The sequence below is a fragment of the Scyliorhinus torazame genome, chromosome 4, assembly GCF_047496885.1.
Source record: "Scyliorhinus torazame isolate Kashiwa2021f chromosome 4, sScyTor2.1, whole genome shotgun sequence".
NCBI lineage: Eukaryota > Metazoa > Chordata > Chondrichthyes > Carcharhiniformes > Scyliorhinidae > Scyliorhinus > Scyliorhinus torazame.
In genome coordinates, this window is record NC_092710.1 from 142,736,684 (window position 1) to 142,756,336 (window position 19,653).

Consider the following 19,653-nt stretch of genomic DNA (forward strand, 5'->3'; position numbering starts at 1 on the left):
CAGCTGGAAAAAATCAACTCACAATTGAGTAACTCGTAAGTAGTTGACAATCACTTTTTAATGCAACATCCACTGTTACTTAAAGCAGGGCAGTGAGGCACTCTATTCAATGAGAAATAGGTTGAATGAGCTTTGCTAGGATTGAAAGAGTTAATCGTGATGTATGATGCAATTAAAATCACATTGCTTTGTAGACACCTAATGCCAACTTTGCCCTACACCAAATTTCAAAGGGATTCCATTCCCTCAGTGTCCAACAGGTAGCAAATCAGGTCGATGCTTGATATTCTGGAAACTGTCTTCATTCTATGATAGTCCCCTGTGCCAGCTGCATTAGAGACACCATGGCAAACTAAGGCGCAGCAACTGGGCGACAAGGGCTGTCTGCTGCAGACAGGTCTGGTGCAATGCAAGTATATGCATGCAGCCTGCATACAATGGAAGCCATGCTGCCATCCAATAGTGACATAGCAGACAATTGGTGTGCTGAAACAGTGCTTCTGCTGACTGGACTGTTCTGCAGAAGGCCTACAGTACTCAGCAGAGTGGGTGATAAGATTGGTGGCAGTCTGCACCATGCTGCACGACTTCACGACCATAGAAGAGCAGTTCTTGCCATCAGCTAAACAGTGAACAGCTGAAGGGCAGAAACATGAGGAGGAGGAGCAAGAGCACAAGGAAGAGGAAGAAGAGCTAGGTAAACATAGACAATTTCTTTCCGGCTTGCTTGTCTATAGTGAATTCATCTAAGAGCAATAACAGTAATTGCAACCTGAACTCCCTATTCACCAACAGTCCTTTGTTTTTTCTGATAATAATAATCATGTTTATTAATGTCACAAGTAGGCTTACATTAACACTGCAATGAAGTTACTGTGAATAGCCCCTCGTCACCACACTCCGGGGCCTGTTCGGGTACACAGAGGGAGAATTCAGAATGTCCAATTCACCTAACAGCGTGTCTTTCGGGACTTGTGGGAGGAAACCGGAGCACCCGGAGGAAACCCACGCAGACACGGGGAGAACGTGCAGACTTCGCACAGACAGTGACCCAAGCTGCGAATTGAACCTGGGACCCTCGTGATATGAAGCAACAGTGCTAACAACAGTGCTACCGTGATGACTATCACAGTGGCTGCTTGGCCACAGAGCAAAAATGAAATCCACCACAAGCTAAACATTACAAATAAAAATATAAATGAAATCGTACATATAGCTTGGACAAGTGCGAGAGTGTCTCAAAACTCCGAAGGAAAACTTGAAACTCTAGTTCTTAGCGGTGTATTTTTGTTTGGAATAATGTGAGGAACAATGTACAACCCAGTGAGGAACGAGTCCAGTCACTGTGTGCAGAATTTCTGCAAACTGCCGTGGCTCTACTAGTTAGCTGGAATAGGCCTCCTTCGCTTGGATCGTAGCTGGGACTGGTGTGTCTGACTGTTGGATGGAGAATTAGCCTGCTTCCTCAATGAGGGCGCTGTCCAGTCTCTTTGATATTCTACCCTGTGGATTTGGTTGGCTACATCTCTCAAATCCCTTGCCGTTAGAAGTTATAATTTCCAGGGCGGCACAATGTCTCCGTGGTTAGCACTGCTGCCTCATGCCGCTGAGGATCCGGGTTCAATCCCAGCCCTAGGTTACTGTCTGTGTGGAGTTTGCACATTCTCTGTGGGTATAACCCCCACAACCCAAAGATGTGCAGGGTAGGTGGATTGGCCACACTAAATTGGCCCATATTAGAAGAAAAAATAATTGGGTACTCTAAATTTATTTTTAAAAAGTTATAATTTGTATAGTGCCACTTACAGGTGGACTTTCAATGAAACACACCATGCTACAGCATGGGACCGCAGCCAATGGGGAGGGCCCATACGGAGACTGTTATGGTGAGAACACCATGGGAATGACAATCATAGCCTTGGTAGCTCTAAATTTGTGATAGGCTCATTCTTGAGAGGGCTGGGCAGCAACTGGACCGGGCAGTGAAGGTGAGAGAGAGCAGAGGCCAGACCAGATAGTCATCAGCAACAGCCAAGCAGTCATCCAGGAGCATTGTCAAGCAGCGATTTTGGGTTTCTGTGCCTTGCATTGTGTGAGATGAGGGTGGGTGGGGTCAGAAGGGCATTGATGTCATTCCGGGTGGGGCTCAATGTCATTGGTGCAGGGCTCAAAATCATTGGGGGGTGTGGTGTGATGTGGGGCCTCCGCATACAGGGAGAATGAGGGGTCCCCCAAAAGTGTAAGTCCACCACTGGTCCCACTGATCTCAGTAAACTAGATTTTTGATATGGCCATTCACACCTGACTGTCTCCAGATGCCTACTAATCTTGTCACTGCGCACATTGTACCTCATTATTCCTCGAGATGCCTGTTAGTCTTGTTACTTGCCTATTATTTTGTTTTCATCTCAAATTCACTGTTAATCTAGTTAATTTCCCAAATTCCGAACACAAGTCACTAATCACCCTCTTATGTTCCCTTAGTGCCCATTCTTTTGTGTATCTGTGCCTGTTCTAGAGCTCCTATGCAATAGTGCTGTTCCAGGGCTGCAGAAAGGCTGATGGAAGGCTGCTGCTTTTTAGTGGAGAAGACTTCAGGTGGCCCTGAAGGACTTGGCTAGCTCGAGGCCTAGAAAGCTCAACAGTGGAAGGAATCATCTCAGCATGAGCAACAGCAGTCCGGACTGGTAGCTGACAGACAACAACAAGGGCACTGGCAGAGTGGCAGTGTTGGGAGGAAGAATGAGGTCTTCTTCATAGAGATGTGTTTCAAGGGAGGCACTGCCATTCCTCCAGGGCTGAACCTCAGAAAACCGAGTAAATTGTTGCTGGACTGATGTGATATCTTGCAGGCCCCTTTGCACATTGTAATCCACAGTGAAATCTGAGTTTGCATGGCAGTAATCTGAGTTTGCATGACAGTAATTTGAGTTTGCATCAAAGCAGCCTGAGCTTCCACTGCAACACCCAGACATTAAGAGGTTGCTGCATGTGCTGCAAAAGGACCTGTGATAGATGCTGCGTGATGGCTGGGTCCACAGATGTGTGAATGCAGTTGACCATATTGGAAAGAATAGATTGCAAGCTCTGCACAACGCTCTGTACCAATTTGGTGCTGAACGCTTCCACGATATTCATAGAATCTCAACAGAATAGACCAAGACCCCCAAAGGAACACCTAAAACAAGGGGGGGGTGGGAGAGGAGATGAAGGGGTGGGGCCAATCGACAGGGGAAAAAGGGGAAAATCTATACATATATATATAGACATATATGACAATCACCCTTTGTAAACTATGTAGTCCAATAAAAATATTTGAAAAGAACAAAAAAGGAAAGGGGGTGTCGGGGGGGGGCTGGTGGCTTAAGGGTTTGGGTTTTGGGGATTATTTCTACTGTTTGGTTTTTGTAAATTGTATCTGGTCCACACAGATTTGTTTATTTTGTATTATATAAAATGAAAAACTATTACAAACATTTTCAAAATAATATAGAATCCCAACAGTGCAGAAGGAGGCAATTCGGCCCATCGAGTCTACACCACCCTCAAATGAACGCTCTGCCCAAGTGCACTCCCCCACCCACCCAGCCTTTTACCCTTAAGCTAACCTGCATATCCCTGGACATTAAGGGCAATTTTAACATGGCCAATCCACCTAATCTGCACAACTTTGGGCTGTGGGAGGAAACTGCAGCACCCGGGAGAAACCCACGCATACACTGGGAGAACGTACATACTCCACGCAGACGTGCACTGATGAGATCTGCCATGCAGAATTAGTGAGGTCTTACGACACTAAAACTCAGTAGAAATTTGAGTTAAACTTCTTGGATGCAAACAAGAATCTTTATTGCCTCTATTTGATTACAATTAGGAGAAACTTAAATCTATTCTCAATAAAGTCCGGCTAGCAAAAGGACTTAAAGAGAAGTAACTTGTACAAAATGTAACTTTCAAAATAATGCAGAAATGGTTTCTTACTTACGGCAAAACAGCTTGCATTTACTTCAAGAGTTAGAGTGGAAAAGTGAAAATATGAAAAATAGAGATAGCGAATAGTTAGGTCAAAGTATAGGATGATCCCGGAATAAAGATGGCCGTATGAACCATCCTGTTTATAGGAAATCTTATCTGTTTTGAGCCATCTATCTACACCTCTATGTCATCCTAATTGGTTTGGGTTAGAATCAAATGTATTTGATTCGACGATTAGCTGTCAATCCTGAATGTGCAACATAAGGGGCGAGATTCTCCGACCCCCTGCCGGGTCGGAGAAACGCCGGGGGCTGGCGTGAATCCCGCCCCCGCCGGTTGCCGAAGTCTCCGGCACCGGATATTCGGCGGGGGTGGGAATCGCGCTGCGCCGGTTGGCGGGCCCCCCCGCGCGATTCTCCGGCCCGGAATGGCCGGAGTCCCGCCACTAAAATGCCTGTCCCGCCGGCGTAGATTAAACCACCTACCTTACCGGCGGGACAAGACGGCCCGGGCGGGCTCCGGGGTCCTGGGGAGGGCGCGGGATGATCTGGCCCCGGGGGGTGCCCCCACGGTGGCCTGGCCCGCGATCGGGGCCCACCGATCCGCGGGTGGGCCTGTGCCGTAGGGGCACTCTTTCCCTTCCGCCTCCGCCACGGTCTCCACCATGGCGGAGGCAGAAGAGACTCCCTCCACTGCACATGCGCGGGAATGCCGTCAGCGGCCGCTGATGCTCCCGCGCATGCGCCACCCGGAGATGTCATTTCCGCGACAGCTGGCGGGGCACCAAAGGCCTTTTCCGCCAGCTGGCATGGCGGAAATTTGTCCGGTGCCGACCTAGCCCCTTAAGGTTGGGGATCGGCCCCCAAAGATGCGGAGCATTCCGCACCTTTGGGGCGGCGCGATGCCTGACTGATTTGCGCCGTTTTGGCCGCCAGTCGGCGGACATCGCGCCATTTCCGGAGAATTTCGCCCAAGTACTGAATGTTTCATATTTGAATATTTGTGTATGTTATGGAATGCAGTTCTGTGCTATTATCAATACTAGTTTCTACTGGTTTTCTGCTGACTTCACTTTATCCACATTATGAACAATGGTGCCTTCAAGTTGCTATGGTGCCTGCTTCGTCCTTGATTAGATTACTGGTACAGCTCATGTCTTAATGTCAAACTATCTTTGAAAATATGTTTGTTAGAACAATAGCTTTTTCATCTTTGCTTCGTAAAAATGTTGTTTTAATCTCCAATGTGTTTATGCATGTGTCAGGCTTATTGTGTCCCTGTTGTATCATGACCTGAGGTTATGAGTGCTGCAATCCTCAATTTAAAATGGGGCTTAATATTTACACTAAATAGCCTTCTTTTACCTATCAGATCTATCAGGAAATAGTCGATTCCTATCACGCACCCAAGGTCAGAGTTGAACATGGGGTGCTGTGAGGCAGCAGTGCTAAGAAGATTGTGATGCCATTTGGACCGGCAGCCCGAATCTTCCCCTCGTCCCGTTCAAGCCACCCCTGCTTCATCGACCATTTCTCACACCCCAACCTTATTGAGATCCCGGGAAACCCTCCTTCTCCCACTCCAATGGGCAAAGCACCCCCCTGGGCCCGAACCCGGCAGTGCTACCTGGTCACCTTGGCAGTGTCAGGGTGCTCAGGTGCCAGGGGGAGTGCCAGCATACCACCCTGTCCAATGGCCTGTGAGGCCCGCCAAGGTGCTGTTACATTTGGCCTACATTTGTGTAGACCAGTACTAACCAGGGCCCTGGCGAGGTCTCGCAGGCACAGCCATTGAGTTCCGGGCGCCGGGAGAATTTAAATAAGCCATCTCGTGTATATGCAGCAAGATGTCGGTGTGAGGCTTGCAGCCGTGCTGAGTGTGGCAGAGTAAGGTGAAGCATATATGGACATATTAGGTATGTGTCCTGATTGGTAAATTGTTCATATTTGAGTGATGGGAGAGAATTGAGAAGTGTGTGAGGATAGTGGTGCAGTTGATAGGATAGGGATTTGAAGATTCATTCACTGAACATGTCTGCTCCTGTGAGGTGATTGTATTTCTTTTGGCACAGCAGATCTGGATCTTAAGGATTTGAATTCTGGAATTGGCCTTCATGGCTATCAGCTCCCATTGCCTTCTGAACATTGTCTGGAGGGCCTCCTGGCCGCCTGCAGACACAGGACACCTTTCCTCCTTTCCACCTCCTCACCAAGGCCTTCAGAGCAATGTCCGAAGAGCAAACGTTCCCCTATGTTGTGCATTTTTTTTTTTACTGTGTCCCTGGTCAGATTTACTCTTGCATGACTGCCAACATCTGCTCCAACAACATTGCACCTCCACTTTAGGAAGTGCAGGCTAGTTTTAAGCAGTGCAAGCTGGGTCTAAGTGTTACTAACAATTGACAATTTTGGACCCTTTCTTTTTTTCATAGAATTTACAGTGCAGAAGGAGGCCATTCGGCCCATCGAGTCTGCACCGGCTCTTGGAAAGAGCACCCTACCCAAGCCCACACCTCCACCCTATCCCCATAACCCAGCAACCCCACCCAACACTAAGGGCAATTTTGGACACTAAGGACAATTTAACATGGCCAATCCACCTAACCTGCACATCTTTGGACTGTGGGAGGAAACCGGAGCACCCGGAGGAAACCCACGCACACACGGGGAGGACGTGCAGACTCCGCACAGACAGTGACCCAAAGCTGGGAATCGAACCTGGGACCCTGGAGCTGTGAAGCAATTGTGCTATCCACTATGCTACCGTGCTGCCCTTGATATTCTTGATGCATGCAATCAATAATAAGTAGCATAGTTAATGTTGCTTGCACACAACAATAATTCAAATAATCAGGCAGCACAAAGTTGGCATTTGAGCTGCACGACATTGACTAAACACAGTAATTATGCATAGTGACCCCTGCCTCTGCTTTCAGGGATAATCAAATTTAGCCTCCAGTGTTTCCACCCCCTTAACTAATCCAAATTAATTAGTCTCTCTCTCTCTCTCTCTCTCTCACCCTGGACAGTTTTGCTGAAGATTTAACAAAATAAGGTAAATTAACTGAATGCAATGATTTGGGACGAAGCAATCAAAGTAATCGGTGTTGTGTTTGGTCCTTTGTACTTCACGAAGGAACTCACCAAACACTGCGATTTGTCCAAACCAGAATCTTTTATTGAGTCTCGTGTGGTAAGATCGGAATCTGACAAAAAGCACGTTATCATGGAGTCTGCTAACTACTTCTCAGAAACTTGCACCTAGTACTGACCATTCACCTTCTCAAACTTCTTCTGAAGATAGCCAGATGTGTCTCCCTTTATATTGGAGTCACAGGTCACATGACCTTAGTCTAGAGACTGCATAGTGTGTCTGTACCACCAGCTGCTGGTTGGAGGTTGCACACGTTCCAACTATGATTTGGCCCATAGGCATATCACCACCCCCCCGTTCCTCATAAAATATTGAGATTTTTTTTTTACAGGTAACATTAAGCATTAAACTTTATATACATTCATTATATGTAGCTGGTAACGTGGTCAAGTTTTACTAAAGTGTCCATTTACATGCTGTGTCTGACAAGTGTCCACTTCCTTTGTACAGATCTCATTCTTTTGCGTTGTGGCCATCCTTGTCAGAGATTGCTTGACTGCTGGTGCCTTGCTTCTCTTGTGCTTTGCCCTTTGCCTTTGAAAGGGTTGTGTCCAAGACTGCCATATTTGTGTTACCAGTCACTGTCTCTTCTGTTTTCTTGCATACTGTTGCTTGCTACTTGCGACTGTTTTTGTTGCTGGTTGGTTGGTGGGATGAGATAGTTCTCCCAGTCTTCTCTTTTTTGTTTTAATTTTTAGGACACGGTGATGTATTTTGGTTTCTTGGTTTGGTTTCTTTTTCTTTGTAGCATGCTCTGATGTGGCACTGGCTGTCATTGTGTGTTGAGTTGTTTGCAATGTTTAGGCATCGCATCATCTCTGGGTGCTCTGACCATGCCCACCTCTGCTGCCTCATCGACATACTGGATCACCTCAGTTAGCCTCACTCTAATATGCAGTTCCCTGAGGTAACTGAGGCTTTGGTATATATCTCCTTTGCCTCGGGGACTAGATGGAATGGCACTCATGGGAGTCTCCCAGGGGAGCAGAGGCCCCAGGTGCCTGCCTTCTGGGCAGCGTGGTTCCCTGACATTGCCAGCCTGGCACCCTGGGGGTGTCACCTGGGTGACAGCTTGGCATTGCCAAGATGCCCAGGTGGCACTGCCAGGGTGTCAGGCTGGCATTTTTTTAGTGATGAGGATCAGGCCTGTGGGTGCTACATGCACGTGAGGTGGAGTGCGGGGGTGGGGTTGTGAGGTCCCCCTTATAGGTGTGTTGGGGCTTTGGGGGGATGGGAGCTGCGTCGGGGGAGGTGAGAGATTGGGACTCCATTTAAAAATGGTGTCTAGACTGCTCGCGGCACTGAGGAGTTTTGGCAAGCGGGGCTCCTCAATGCAGGAAACGGGATTAAGTACGGTCTCGGCTCTGTGTTCTCCGCTGAGGCCCCGTTAACCAGAGTTGCGTTAGATAGAATTGTGTTTCTCGGCACTGAAAGCGTCGTCCAAAGCATGGCTAAACGCATTTGTAATGTGACTCTGTTTCCATTTGGCTAGATCGGGCTCATTATCTCTGTTTTTCTGTCCATAGATGCAGCGAGACCTGCTAAGTATTTCCAGCGCTTTCTGCTTTTATGCCCAAATAACTTACTGGGCAAAGGCATGTAGCAGGTAAAAGAATGTCGCAGGGTGTTTCTCTGGTTGGCAATCAGTAGCTAGTGGTGTCCCTCAGGGATCAGTGTTGGGCCCATAATTGTTCACAATTTATGGAGATAATTTGGAGTTAGGGACCAAGTGCAATGTGTCCAAGTTTGCAGATGACACTAAGATGAGTGGTAAAGCAAAAAGTGCAGAGGATACTGGAAGTCTGTAGAGAGATTTGGATAGTTTAAGTGAATGGGCTAGGGTCTGGCAAATGCAATACAATGTTGACAAATGTGAGGTTATCCATTTTGGTTGGAATAACAGCAAAAGGGATTATTATTTAGAATATTAAAACATGCTGCTGTGCAGAGGGAATTGAACCCGTGCTGCTGGCCTTGTTCTGCATTACACGCCAGCTGTTTAGCCCACTGTGCTAAACCAGCCCCTAGGGAAAGTAGATTTACGACTGAGCCTAGGGGGAATTTGTTAACCCAAAGGGTTGTGAATCTATGGAATTCCCTGCCCAGTGAAGCAGTTGAGGCTCCTTCATTAAATGTTTTCAAGATAAAGATAGATCGTTTTTTTGAGGAATAACGGAATAAAGGGTTATGGTGTTCAGGCGGGAAAGTGGAGCTGAGTCCACAAAAGACCAGTCATGATCTCATTGAATGGCGGAGCAGGCTCGAAGGGCAAGATGGCCTACTAGTTCTTATGTTCTTATTATCTTATATTTGACCCCTTAGTCAATGCTGTATGTGTCGATTTCAGTTCAGTCAGCAGCATGGTGCAACATTCAATCTCAGTGCCCCCATACCGGGGTGAAGAAATATCATCTAGAGGTTTCCTGATCTTACAGTGATTCATGCTTAAAATTAAACTCTGAGGAATTAAGGGCAGGGATTGGGTTCAAATGGGATGTTGCCTGTTGTCGGATGGTTTTTTTTGACATTTACTAGTTAAGTTCAGCCATGAAAAGTGGTTGCTTTGCTGAGGTACCAGAAGATTTCTGGTGCATTGGAACCAATTCAGCAACTGATGCATTGAAATAGGTATAGTGTCATCCTACACAGGATGATTTCTCTCTAAAAAAGTAAAAATGTATTACATACATAATAACAATAGATCCAGCTTATCAATAATAGGTACTGTATACATTTAAATAAACAAAAGCCCCATTTAATTCAATTCTTTTAATAGTGTGAATTAGGTCCGATTATCATTTGTCTTAGATTTTCACCACCTAATTTTCTTCTCTCCCCTTTCCTCCTCATTACAGTATGGTTCTGTAGACACTGGCTGCCCTTTGTGAGTATGGCCATTGAATGTTCGCAGGCATTCTGTGGTTCATAGTTAAGCCCATTCCTGCCTCATGCAACATTTATAAAGCAAAAAGCACTCCCTCTAAGGGTCACTGAACAGCATATCCTTACTGATTTTCCCACCATCTCTGTAAACAAAGCTGATCTGATCGTCGTACTATTAATGCTTATCCCAGCCAAGGTTAGTCTAGAAATAGGCCTTCTTGGTCTGGCTCCATTCCAAAAGTGGACAGTTCACGTACCAATTGAGCCATCGTAGGAGCTGTATGTGTTTGACAGTGTTTTGACCAAAAGGATAATTTTTGTTTCTGGTCTGTATGCCACGTTTAAATAAAGAGCTCTGGGTAACATTAAGAGTTTGTCGTTCTGGCATAGATGCATACACATTGCGAGCACATCTGAGAAATTTCCCAAGTTGTTCCGCATTTCTAATCAGAAATCATGGAGTAGTTTGAACCAGAATGTTTAATATTTGCCCTGGTGTGTAATGCTCTCTGCCTGGAGGAAAAAGCCAGTTAATTAGCCATTGCATCTATTGTATCCGCCTGCTGTATATTTTGGCCTGCTTAAGTCAAAGGCATAATGGAAAATCCTGGTGAGCATTATCCATGAGCCAATTTAGTCAGTAAATCGTGGGCAGTTGCATTACCATTACTGCAGCTTCTGGCAGGAAGGATCCCTGTTAGGAATGCAGGCTCATAAAACTAAAGTTACAATGTCATATTTATTGATATTATTTGATCCCTTTATGGATTTGCATAGGGGGGGTGGGGTCTACACCACGTGCTACCTTCTGATTTTGATTTTGATTTTGCTTATTGTCACGTATACTAAGGTACAGTGAAAAGTATTTTTCTGCGAGCAACTCAACTGATCATTAAGTACATGAAAAGAAAAGGAAATAAAAGAAAATACATAATACGGCAACACAATGTATACAATGTAACTACAGAACACCGGCATCGGGTGAACCATACAGGGGTGTAGTGTTAATGAAGTCAGTCCATAAGAGCGTCGTTTAGGAGTCTGGTAACAGCGGGGGGAAAAGCTGTTTTTGAGTCTGTTTCTGCGTGTTCTCAGACTTCTGTATCTCCTGCCCGATGGAAGAAGTTGGAAGAGTGAGTAAGCCGGGTGGGAGGGGTCATTGATTATGCTGCCCACTTTCCCCAGGCAGTGTGAGGTGTAGATGGAGTCAATGGATGAGAGGGAGTTCGCGTAATGGACTGGGCTGTGTTCACGACTCTCTGGTGTTTCTTGCGGCCGAGCAGTTGCCATACCAGGCTGTGATGCAGCCAGATAGGATGCTTTCTATGGTGCATCTAAAAAGTTGGTCAGGGTTAATGTGAACATGCTGAATTTCCTTAGTTTCCTGAGGAAATATAGGCGCTGTTGTGCTTTCTTGGTGGTGACGTCGACGTGTGTGGACCAGGACAGATTTTTGAAGATTTGGAGATCAGGCTGAATCAGAGGGAAGGGGATAATTAGACTGGGGTGCATGGACATCATTCAGTCCCAAGCTTAAAGCCATGCATTTTGTTTTGAGTTTTATATCGTACTTTGATTTAAAATTATTATTAATAGTTAAAGAGAAAAGCTAAGAGAAATTGGGAAGCAGGGAAGTGGGGTTGTTTGGAGTTTAACGGTTTCTCCATAATGCAGACTGAGGAACCATAACATTTAAAAGCCAGGGGGTAGAGCACAACTACTGTTGTAAAGGTAGAATTACTTTGTGACCAGTTTAATTTCCATTATAAAATTGAACAATATAACTAGTGATTTATTGGAAAATTTGACAACAGGAAATAACATTTTGTGAAGAGGAGGCTTATGTGACATGTGATTCAACAATAATATAAATAGTTTAACAGCTGTAATATTAGTTATATTCAAACTATGATGAGACCACAGGAAGGATATGATGGTTTCTTTAAGTGTTAATTATTTATCAATTTTATTTAATTATATGCAGGTTGATGGCTTTTATTGTGGTTTCACTTGAGCACATATAAAGAGGCACTGTTTAAATTCTGGGGTGTTTTCAGTTAGGAGGTGAATGCTTGGGATGTTTCACTCTGTAAATAAATATAAGATTAAGTAAAGATTGGCTCCAGTACTATCCTTCACCCTCTTGCTTCACAGATTGAATATTAAAACTATGTCAAATTTTAGGGGAAAGTTCAGAAGAAATTAAGAGGGTATTGAGAGTTGAGAGGTAGTGGGCGTCATTCTCCGATCCCCCAGCGGGTCGGAGAATGGCCGTTGGCCGCCGTGAATCCCGCCCCCGCCGGTTGCCGAATTCTCCTGTACCGGAGATTGGGCGGGGGCGGGAATTGGGCCGCGCCGGTTGGCGGGCCCCCCCGCTCGATTCTCCGGCCCGGATGGGCCGAAGTCCCGCCGAGAAATTGCCTGTCCCGCCGGCGTAAATTAAAGTAGCTATTTACCGGCGGGACAAGGCGGCGTGGGCGGGCTCCGGGGTCCTGGGGGGGGGCGCGCGGTGATCTGGCCCCAGGGGGTGCCCCCACGGTGGCCTGGCCCGCGATCGGGGCCCACCGATCTGCGTGCGGGCCTGTGCCGTGGGGGCACTCTTTCCCTTCCGCCTCCGCCACGGTCTCCACCATGGCAGAGGCGGAAGAGACTCTCCCCACTGCGCATGCGCGGGAAACTGTCAGCGGCCGCTGACGCTCCCGCGCATGCGCCGCCCCGAATGTCATTTCCGTGCCAGCTGGCGGGGCAACAAACGCCGTTTCCGCCAGTTGGCGGGGCGGAAATCCCTCCGGCGTCGGCCTAGCCCCTCAATGTTGGGGCTCGGCCCCCAAAGATGCGGAGCATTCCGCACCTTTGGGGTGGCGCGATGCCCGTCTGATTGGCGCCGTTTTGGGCGCCAGTCGGCGGACATCGCGCCGTTGGGGGAGAATTTCACCTCTATCTCTTATTAGAAAATGAGAAGCTCAAATTCTTATTTCTTCATTTATCAGGAAACAAAGGAGAGAGTGGTGACCTAGGAGCAAAAGGGGAAAATGGAGATCCAGGTAGGGTTATTGGAAATTCTATTGGGTAAAGTCCTGCTTTATATAATGTCTGTTTCTTTAAATTTATCCCTAAATAATATCCTGTCCAATTTCCTCAGGCTTACCCTGTGAATGTGGCCCACTGAGAAAGGTAATTGGAGAAATGGACATTCTTGTGACACAGTTAACAAACGAACTCAATTTCATTAAAAATGGTAAGTTCTAAGTAAGGCCTCTTTGCTATAGCATTAAAATGCCAATAATGTTTCACCTTTCACTATAGAGCAGACAATGATTCAGTCATTAATCTTTAAAACAGCAATGATTGCAAAGTGCAGGCGTGTATATATTTAAGGCAGTAATCCATTTGTTTTAATGTAGCATGCTCAACAAGAAGTTGTACAATTAAGTATTTTAGGGTAGAGTTTCTGCTTTGGGTGCAATCCACAATCTGGGTGCAAGTTGTGCTTGAAATTGCTTTGTTTTCTGGAGTGAAGCTATGGGCCAAGTTTCCACCAAATCCATTTGCATGATAACAAGTGTAAAATTTTCCATGAGCCAATGCCATTAAGCAGCTTATAGAATGTAATTATTTCTTTTTTCAAAAAATATTTAATCATATATTTAACAGTGGTAATCTGGTGAAGCTTTAATCAAACAACTGAAAATAAAAAAATAGTAATGTTCAGTCCAGCACCACCTTTGAGTAAAATGATTTCAACTCACCAGAAAATACTTAAAATGTCTCTGCTGAGTCATTTACTAGTTTCATTTTACACTAGTCAGTTCTTCATTAAATTAGATATATTTAACATGGACAAATATTCAAAACATGTCACTAACGTTTGCATTCAAAAGGGAGCTTAATTTGAAGAGCCTCCTCAAAAAGACACAATCAACCACTCTCTTTATTTGGATCTGTGAGTTTGTCCAGTTTTGTGGCGGCACCAAATACCAGCAGGAATTTTTAAAATCAGTGTTGAAGATTGGTGGAAACTTGATTCACGCATAATAAATCTTGCTTATGAAATTAGGCCATCTTTTGTGATGATTTTCCTGATTTCAAGGTAAACCAACATAAACTCTTGGCCATTGAAATTTAGGGGACGCGTAGAGATATTCGGATAATCCTGCTTTAAATGTAATTATTACATTTTACAGCATAAATGGAGATTATTTGGGCCATTGCATTTGTCCTGGCTCTTTAAAAGAGCTATCCATTTAGTAACACTTATTTTAATCTTTTTTGTTCCAAATAATCATCTACTTTCCTCTTAAAAGTCATTAAGAATTTAGCTCCCACCATTAATTCTGGTAAGGTTCTGTGTCTTAATTATACTTTTGCATAATTTTAACACATGTCCTAATCTCTTCCTTTCAACTTTTGCCAATGATAATAAATTTATGCACTTTAGTTACAAGTTAACCCTTATTTTTTCTCTAATGAAAAGAGCCCAGTTTCTCTAATTTCTTATCATAACTACACAGCCTCTCATTTGTAATATTGTCTTCTGTTGATCCAACTTACCTTTAACTCATTTCTTAATTATGAATTTAAATACATTTAATATTACTTAATTGCTTTTATATGCCAATTAATAAAGCCCAACAAGCCTCTACTTTTACACTGTTATTTTAAAAGATTTATGAATATTACAAACTGAAACTTGTATTCATATAGTTAATTTCATAACCTCAAGAAGTTTCTAAAGCACTTTATGGACAATAATGCACTTTTAAAGTGTTATCACTGTTGTAATGCAAGACATGGCAGCCTCTCTGCTCCCCCATTCTTACAAATAAATGTGCATAATCTCTCCAAATTCTCAAAATGTATCACCTCACATTCACCACATTAAACTTTGCCTGATATCTAATGGTCTAATCTAATCTTTTCATTTTTTTCCTGAAATCACTTGAGGCCACTTGCATTTAATCAAATTCCCTCTATATTTTATTGTGTCCTTATTGCCAAATCCAATACATGCATGCATTTTGATATTTCCCCTCCATAAAGACATGGGAGTAGGCGTCCCAGTTTAACTCATAATCTGGATGGGGGGAGTATGTGTCTTTATAAAGCTGCTTTTATCTTATTAAATATAACAGAAATCAAAGTGCTCACTTTTCAGCACTGCCCTCCCCTGCAGCTGTTGCTGGAGTACGAGAGGTAGAAAATAAGATTTACCTACTGGTGAAGGAAGAGAAGAGGTACACAGATGCCCATGAGTATTGTCATGACCGAGGAGGACTTCTTATAATGCCAAAAGATGAAGCAACCAATAGCCTCATTGCTTCTTACATCAGCGAAGCAGGTCTCAGCAGAGTATTCATTGGTGTTAATGATCTGGAGGAGGAAGGCCAGTTTGTCTTTACAGATGGGTCACTCTTGCAAACCTTCAACAAGTGGCGGAATGGAGAGCCAAACAACGCCTATGATGAGGAAGACTGCGCGGAAATGGTATCTTCTGGGGGGTGGAATGATGTCGCCTGTCATATTACAATGTATTTTGTCTGTGAATTTGATAAAGATATACCTTAATTCAGTCAACTCCTGATGTTGTAGCATGATATTATTCCACATCCACGATGGAGAAATTAGTATTAGTTTTAAAAGCTATGATACCTCAATGAAGGAATGATTAAAACCACCAGAGTTTTTGTATAGACCTCATTCATTCGTGCTGTAAGATATATAATGTAAGTAAGATAAATGTATTGAGTTTTAGCAGAACCATTTTCTTGTCTTTTATATGTTCAGAGTACAAGGCTGGAAATAATTTGACTGGATGATAGTGTAAAAAGGGGAAGATCAATTAAGTCAATGGGAGTGAAAATTAGTTGAGTTGTATACCGGTAGTATTGCACAAAAACAAAATTACCCCACTGATTTGTTGCATAAATTTCTTTCTTCCCATTTGCTAAGAGTTTGGTCTTTCAATATATTTTTGAATATGGTAAATGACAAGTTATTAATTTCTGCTTTGGATTAAACAATTCTCTGCCAATTTAAAATGAACATTAAAGGTACTGTAATTCTTTTTCTCGCCACGCAAGACATGAGGGGTTAGAAATTGGTTGTTCCTGTCCTAATTTTCCACTTACTTCAAAGTTAAAGTTAACCCTATCACAGAATTTCTTGCAATGGCACAAAGAAAATCAAAGTAAGCATTTTTGGGACACCTGGAGAAATCTGAGGTGAACAGTCTGCATCCACCATTATGCCAGTAACATGTCTGCAGGCCCAGGAACAGCTATTTGACAATGAGTGAGGATGCAAGGAAACTGCCATCATTGGGATTGTACTGCTGCAGTGGTTAAAGTCACATTCTCCTTGACCTTCTTGCCTCTCTCGTTCCAGAATGACATGGAGATCATCTGCAGTATCAGCCAATTTGGTGCCCACTCATGTATCACACAAGTGACTGATGTCTTATTCAGTCAGGCCAAAACTTTAATTTCCTTTCCCACAAATTAGCAACAACAGCCTGGCATGACTGTCTTACTTACTTGCACTGCTGTAATTCCCAAAACAAAAGGAACATTTGATATTATGTGGCTAGCATCATCAACAATAGTGCGTATTCATATAGTGCCTTTCATGCAATAAAATGTATTGGGTGGTTCAGAGGGGTGATATAAAGAAACATTTGATATTGAGCCACATAAGGAAATGTTAAGGCAGATGAAGAGGTAGGTTTTAAGGAGTGTCCTAAAGAGGAAATAGATACAAAGACGGAGAGTTTTAGGATGCAAATTCCAGGGATTATAGCCTTGGCAGTGGAAGGTGCGGCCACCGATGGTGGAGGGATTACAGTCAGGGATGCTCAAGATGTCAGAATTAGAGGAGCACAGATGTCTCAGAGTTACGGGCCTGGAGGAGATTACAGAGATAGGAATAAGCAAAATCACAAAGAGATTTGAAAACAATTATGTGAATTTAAAACCTAGGCTCCTGCTTAGCCAGGAGCCAATATAGGCCAGCAAGGACCGGGTTAATGGACATACAGGACTTTGTCTTCGAACGGGGCAGCAGAGTTTTGAATGGCTTCATGTTTAGGGAGGGTAGAATAGTGGAGGCCAGCCAGGAGTGCATTGGAATAGTCAAGCTTGGAGGTAACTAAGATATGGATGGTGGTTTCAACAGAAGAAGAGCTGAGTTGGGCAATTTGATTGAGGTAGAATTAGGTGGTCTTAATGATTGAGCGGAGGTGGTTGGAAGTTCATCTTGGGGTCAGATATGACACCAAGGTTGCAAAAAGTCTGGTTCCACCTCAGGCAGTAGCCAGGAAGAGGGATGGATTCAGTAACAAGGGAATGGAGCTTATGGTGGGGGTGGCAAAGAGAAATGGTTTTGTTCTTCCCAGTATTTAACTATCTCCAATTAAATATTTCCAATATGTAGCACCCATGTAGTTTCCCATCTGTGCACTCCACTCAGCAGTGCTATCTCTCTGGTAATTGTGCTAATACTTCCATCTGTTGGTGAGAGTGATGTTGGTTGCTGTGAGGCATTACTTTGAGGCATTACTTTGCTCAGGGTCACTGGGGTTACTGGTGGACTGTCCTTCCAGGAGTCGAACAACAGGAGAAATAGATATGTTTGAAGAAGCACAGCTCAAAAAGACAGCTTTAGTCAGAGTTCAATGTTTTGTGGTTAAGGTTGCATCGATGAGTGGGAAGGTGAATGAGACATAGCAAGAACAGAATGGTAATACCCTTGAGCTTGGCAGGAGACCTATGATTTCAACTTCCCTATTCTTTCAATGCATATAGGGACAAGAACGTCAAGGGTTGCCTTCTGAAAGGAAATTAAAAATCTTATCATTTCTGCGACCTCCTCTAGTTTGAGTCTGTTCCTGAGATTATGGGGGCGATTCTCCCAAATGGAGCCCAAGTGTTCGTGCCGTCGTGAACGCCGTCGCATTTCACGATGGCGCGAACCGGGCCCGGGTACAACCTATTCTGTCCCCCGCAGTGGGCCAGCACGGCGCTGCGCCAACCTGCGCATGCACGGGGGACTTCTTTAGCGCGCCGGCCCCGACTCAATATGGCATCGGTGTTCAGGGGTTGGCCGCGCAGGGAAGTGGGCCCGGGGGGGGGGAGAGACCGGCCCGCCGATCGGTGGGCCCCGATCGTGGGCCAGACCCCATCGGAGGCCCCCCCCCGGTGAAGGAGCCCCCCCCACCCCCCCCCAACAGGCCACCTCCCGACTGTTCGCGCAGAGTTCCCGCTGGCAGCGACCAGGGGTGATCAGCGCTGGCGGGACTCTGTCGTATCCGCGCGGCCGCTCGGCCCATTCGGGCCGGAGAATTGGCAGTCCCATCGATTCCAGGGGGCCACGGCTGGCGCCGCGCCTGACGCGGCGGCGCAAATGGCGCCGATTCTCCGCGCCTCAGAGTATCCCGCGCCGGCATCAGGACGTCATGGCGCGGTTGCGGCGATTCTCCGGCCCGGCGCGGGCTTGGAGAATCGCCCCTTTTATATCTGTACTATCTTATTATCCCTTTTGAACCTTGTGATGTCTGGTTACCACAGGTTAGATATTAATATCTGTGATTCTGTGTAAAGAAAATATCTAATTGATTTCCATGTTTCATTAATACAGGTTCACTTTATAAACCCATTATCCTTTGGGTGTAGTCTCTGGTAATGCTGTAAAAGATGTTGATAAACCTGGCTTCTCTGCTGTCTTTGTGAACCCCAATGTACTGCTGGCATTGTGTAATTTGGTCTCAACTGTGATCAGTGCTATTGATGTCACCAATTTTGAATACCACTAATATTAAAAAATATTTAACACTGTGATAGGACAGAGTTGTCATTTTTATATTAAGTTACCTGCTTTCAGCTGATGTGACCTAGTGAGGGTAATACCAGTACACACTAAATAGCTTGACTGCTTGTGCTATCTCTTAGCAATAAACAATAATCTAGGAAAAATAACAGTAATCTAAAAGTAAAACATAACTAATAGCACCCCATGTTTTCACTACACTTGCAGCCTCATCATAACACTAAACATTTAGGGCGCGATTCTCCACTCCCACGCCGGTTGGGAGAATCGCCTGGGTCGCCAAAATTTCCGGGGACGCCGGTCTGACGCCCTCCCGTGATTCTCCCAAGCGGCGGGAACGGCCCGGTCGAGTTTCGCAGGCCGGAGAATCGCCGGAGACACCGAAAATGGCGATTCTCCGGCACCCCCGCTATTCTGAGGTCCGGATGGGCCGAGCGGCCAGGCCAAAACGGCGGGTTCCCCGCGGCGCCGTCCACACCTGGTCGCTGCAGTCGTGAGTGGTGCGTGAATGCTGGGGGAGGCGGCCTGTGGGGGGGGCGAGGGGGAATCCTGCACCGGGCGTTACCTGAAATGTGAGGTGGCCCGGGATCGGTGCCCACCGATCGTCGGGCCGTCCTCTCTGAAGGAGGACCTCCTTCCTTCCGCGGCCAACCCGCGGATGACGCCCGTTATGCGGCGGCCGCGTCATCTATGCGGCGCCGCTTTTACGTGGGTGACAAGGCCTGGCGCGTGTAGATGACGCGGCCCCGATCCTGGCCCATTGTCAGGGCCTGAATCGGTCGGGACCGGGGCTGTTCCGTGCCGTCGTGAACCTCGACGGCG

At 45.5% G+C, this 19,653-nt stretch overlaps 1 protein-coding gene across 3 annotated transcripts in view; it reads left to right on the forward strand.

Annotated features, from left to right (window-relative positions):
- The window catches only part of colec11 (collectin sub-family member 11), a 51,174-nt gene extending 32,332 nt beyond the window's left edge, over nt 1-18,842 (forward strand). For 2 of the 3 annotated variants that reach the window (XM_072498697.1, XM_072498698.1), the window contains exons 5-7: nt 13,002-13,055; nt 13,154-13,249; nt 15,167-18,842. In XM_072498697.1, the coding sequence (XP_072354798.1) occupies nt 13,002-13,055; nt 13,154-13,249; nt 15,167-15,576 (560 nt within the window). In that variant the 3' untranslated portion in view covers nt 15,577-18,842. The remainder of the gene's footprint in view (nt 1-13,001; nt 13,056-13,153; nt 13,250-15,166) is intronic. The other variant, XM_072498699.1, reaches the window with a different exon arrangement.
- Nucleotides 18,843-19,653: the final 811 nt, after the last annotated feature.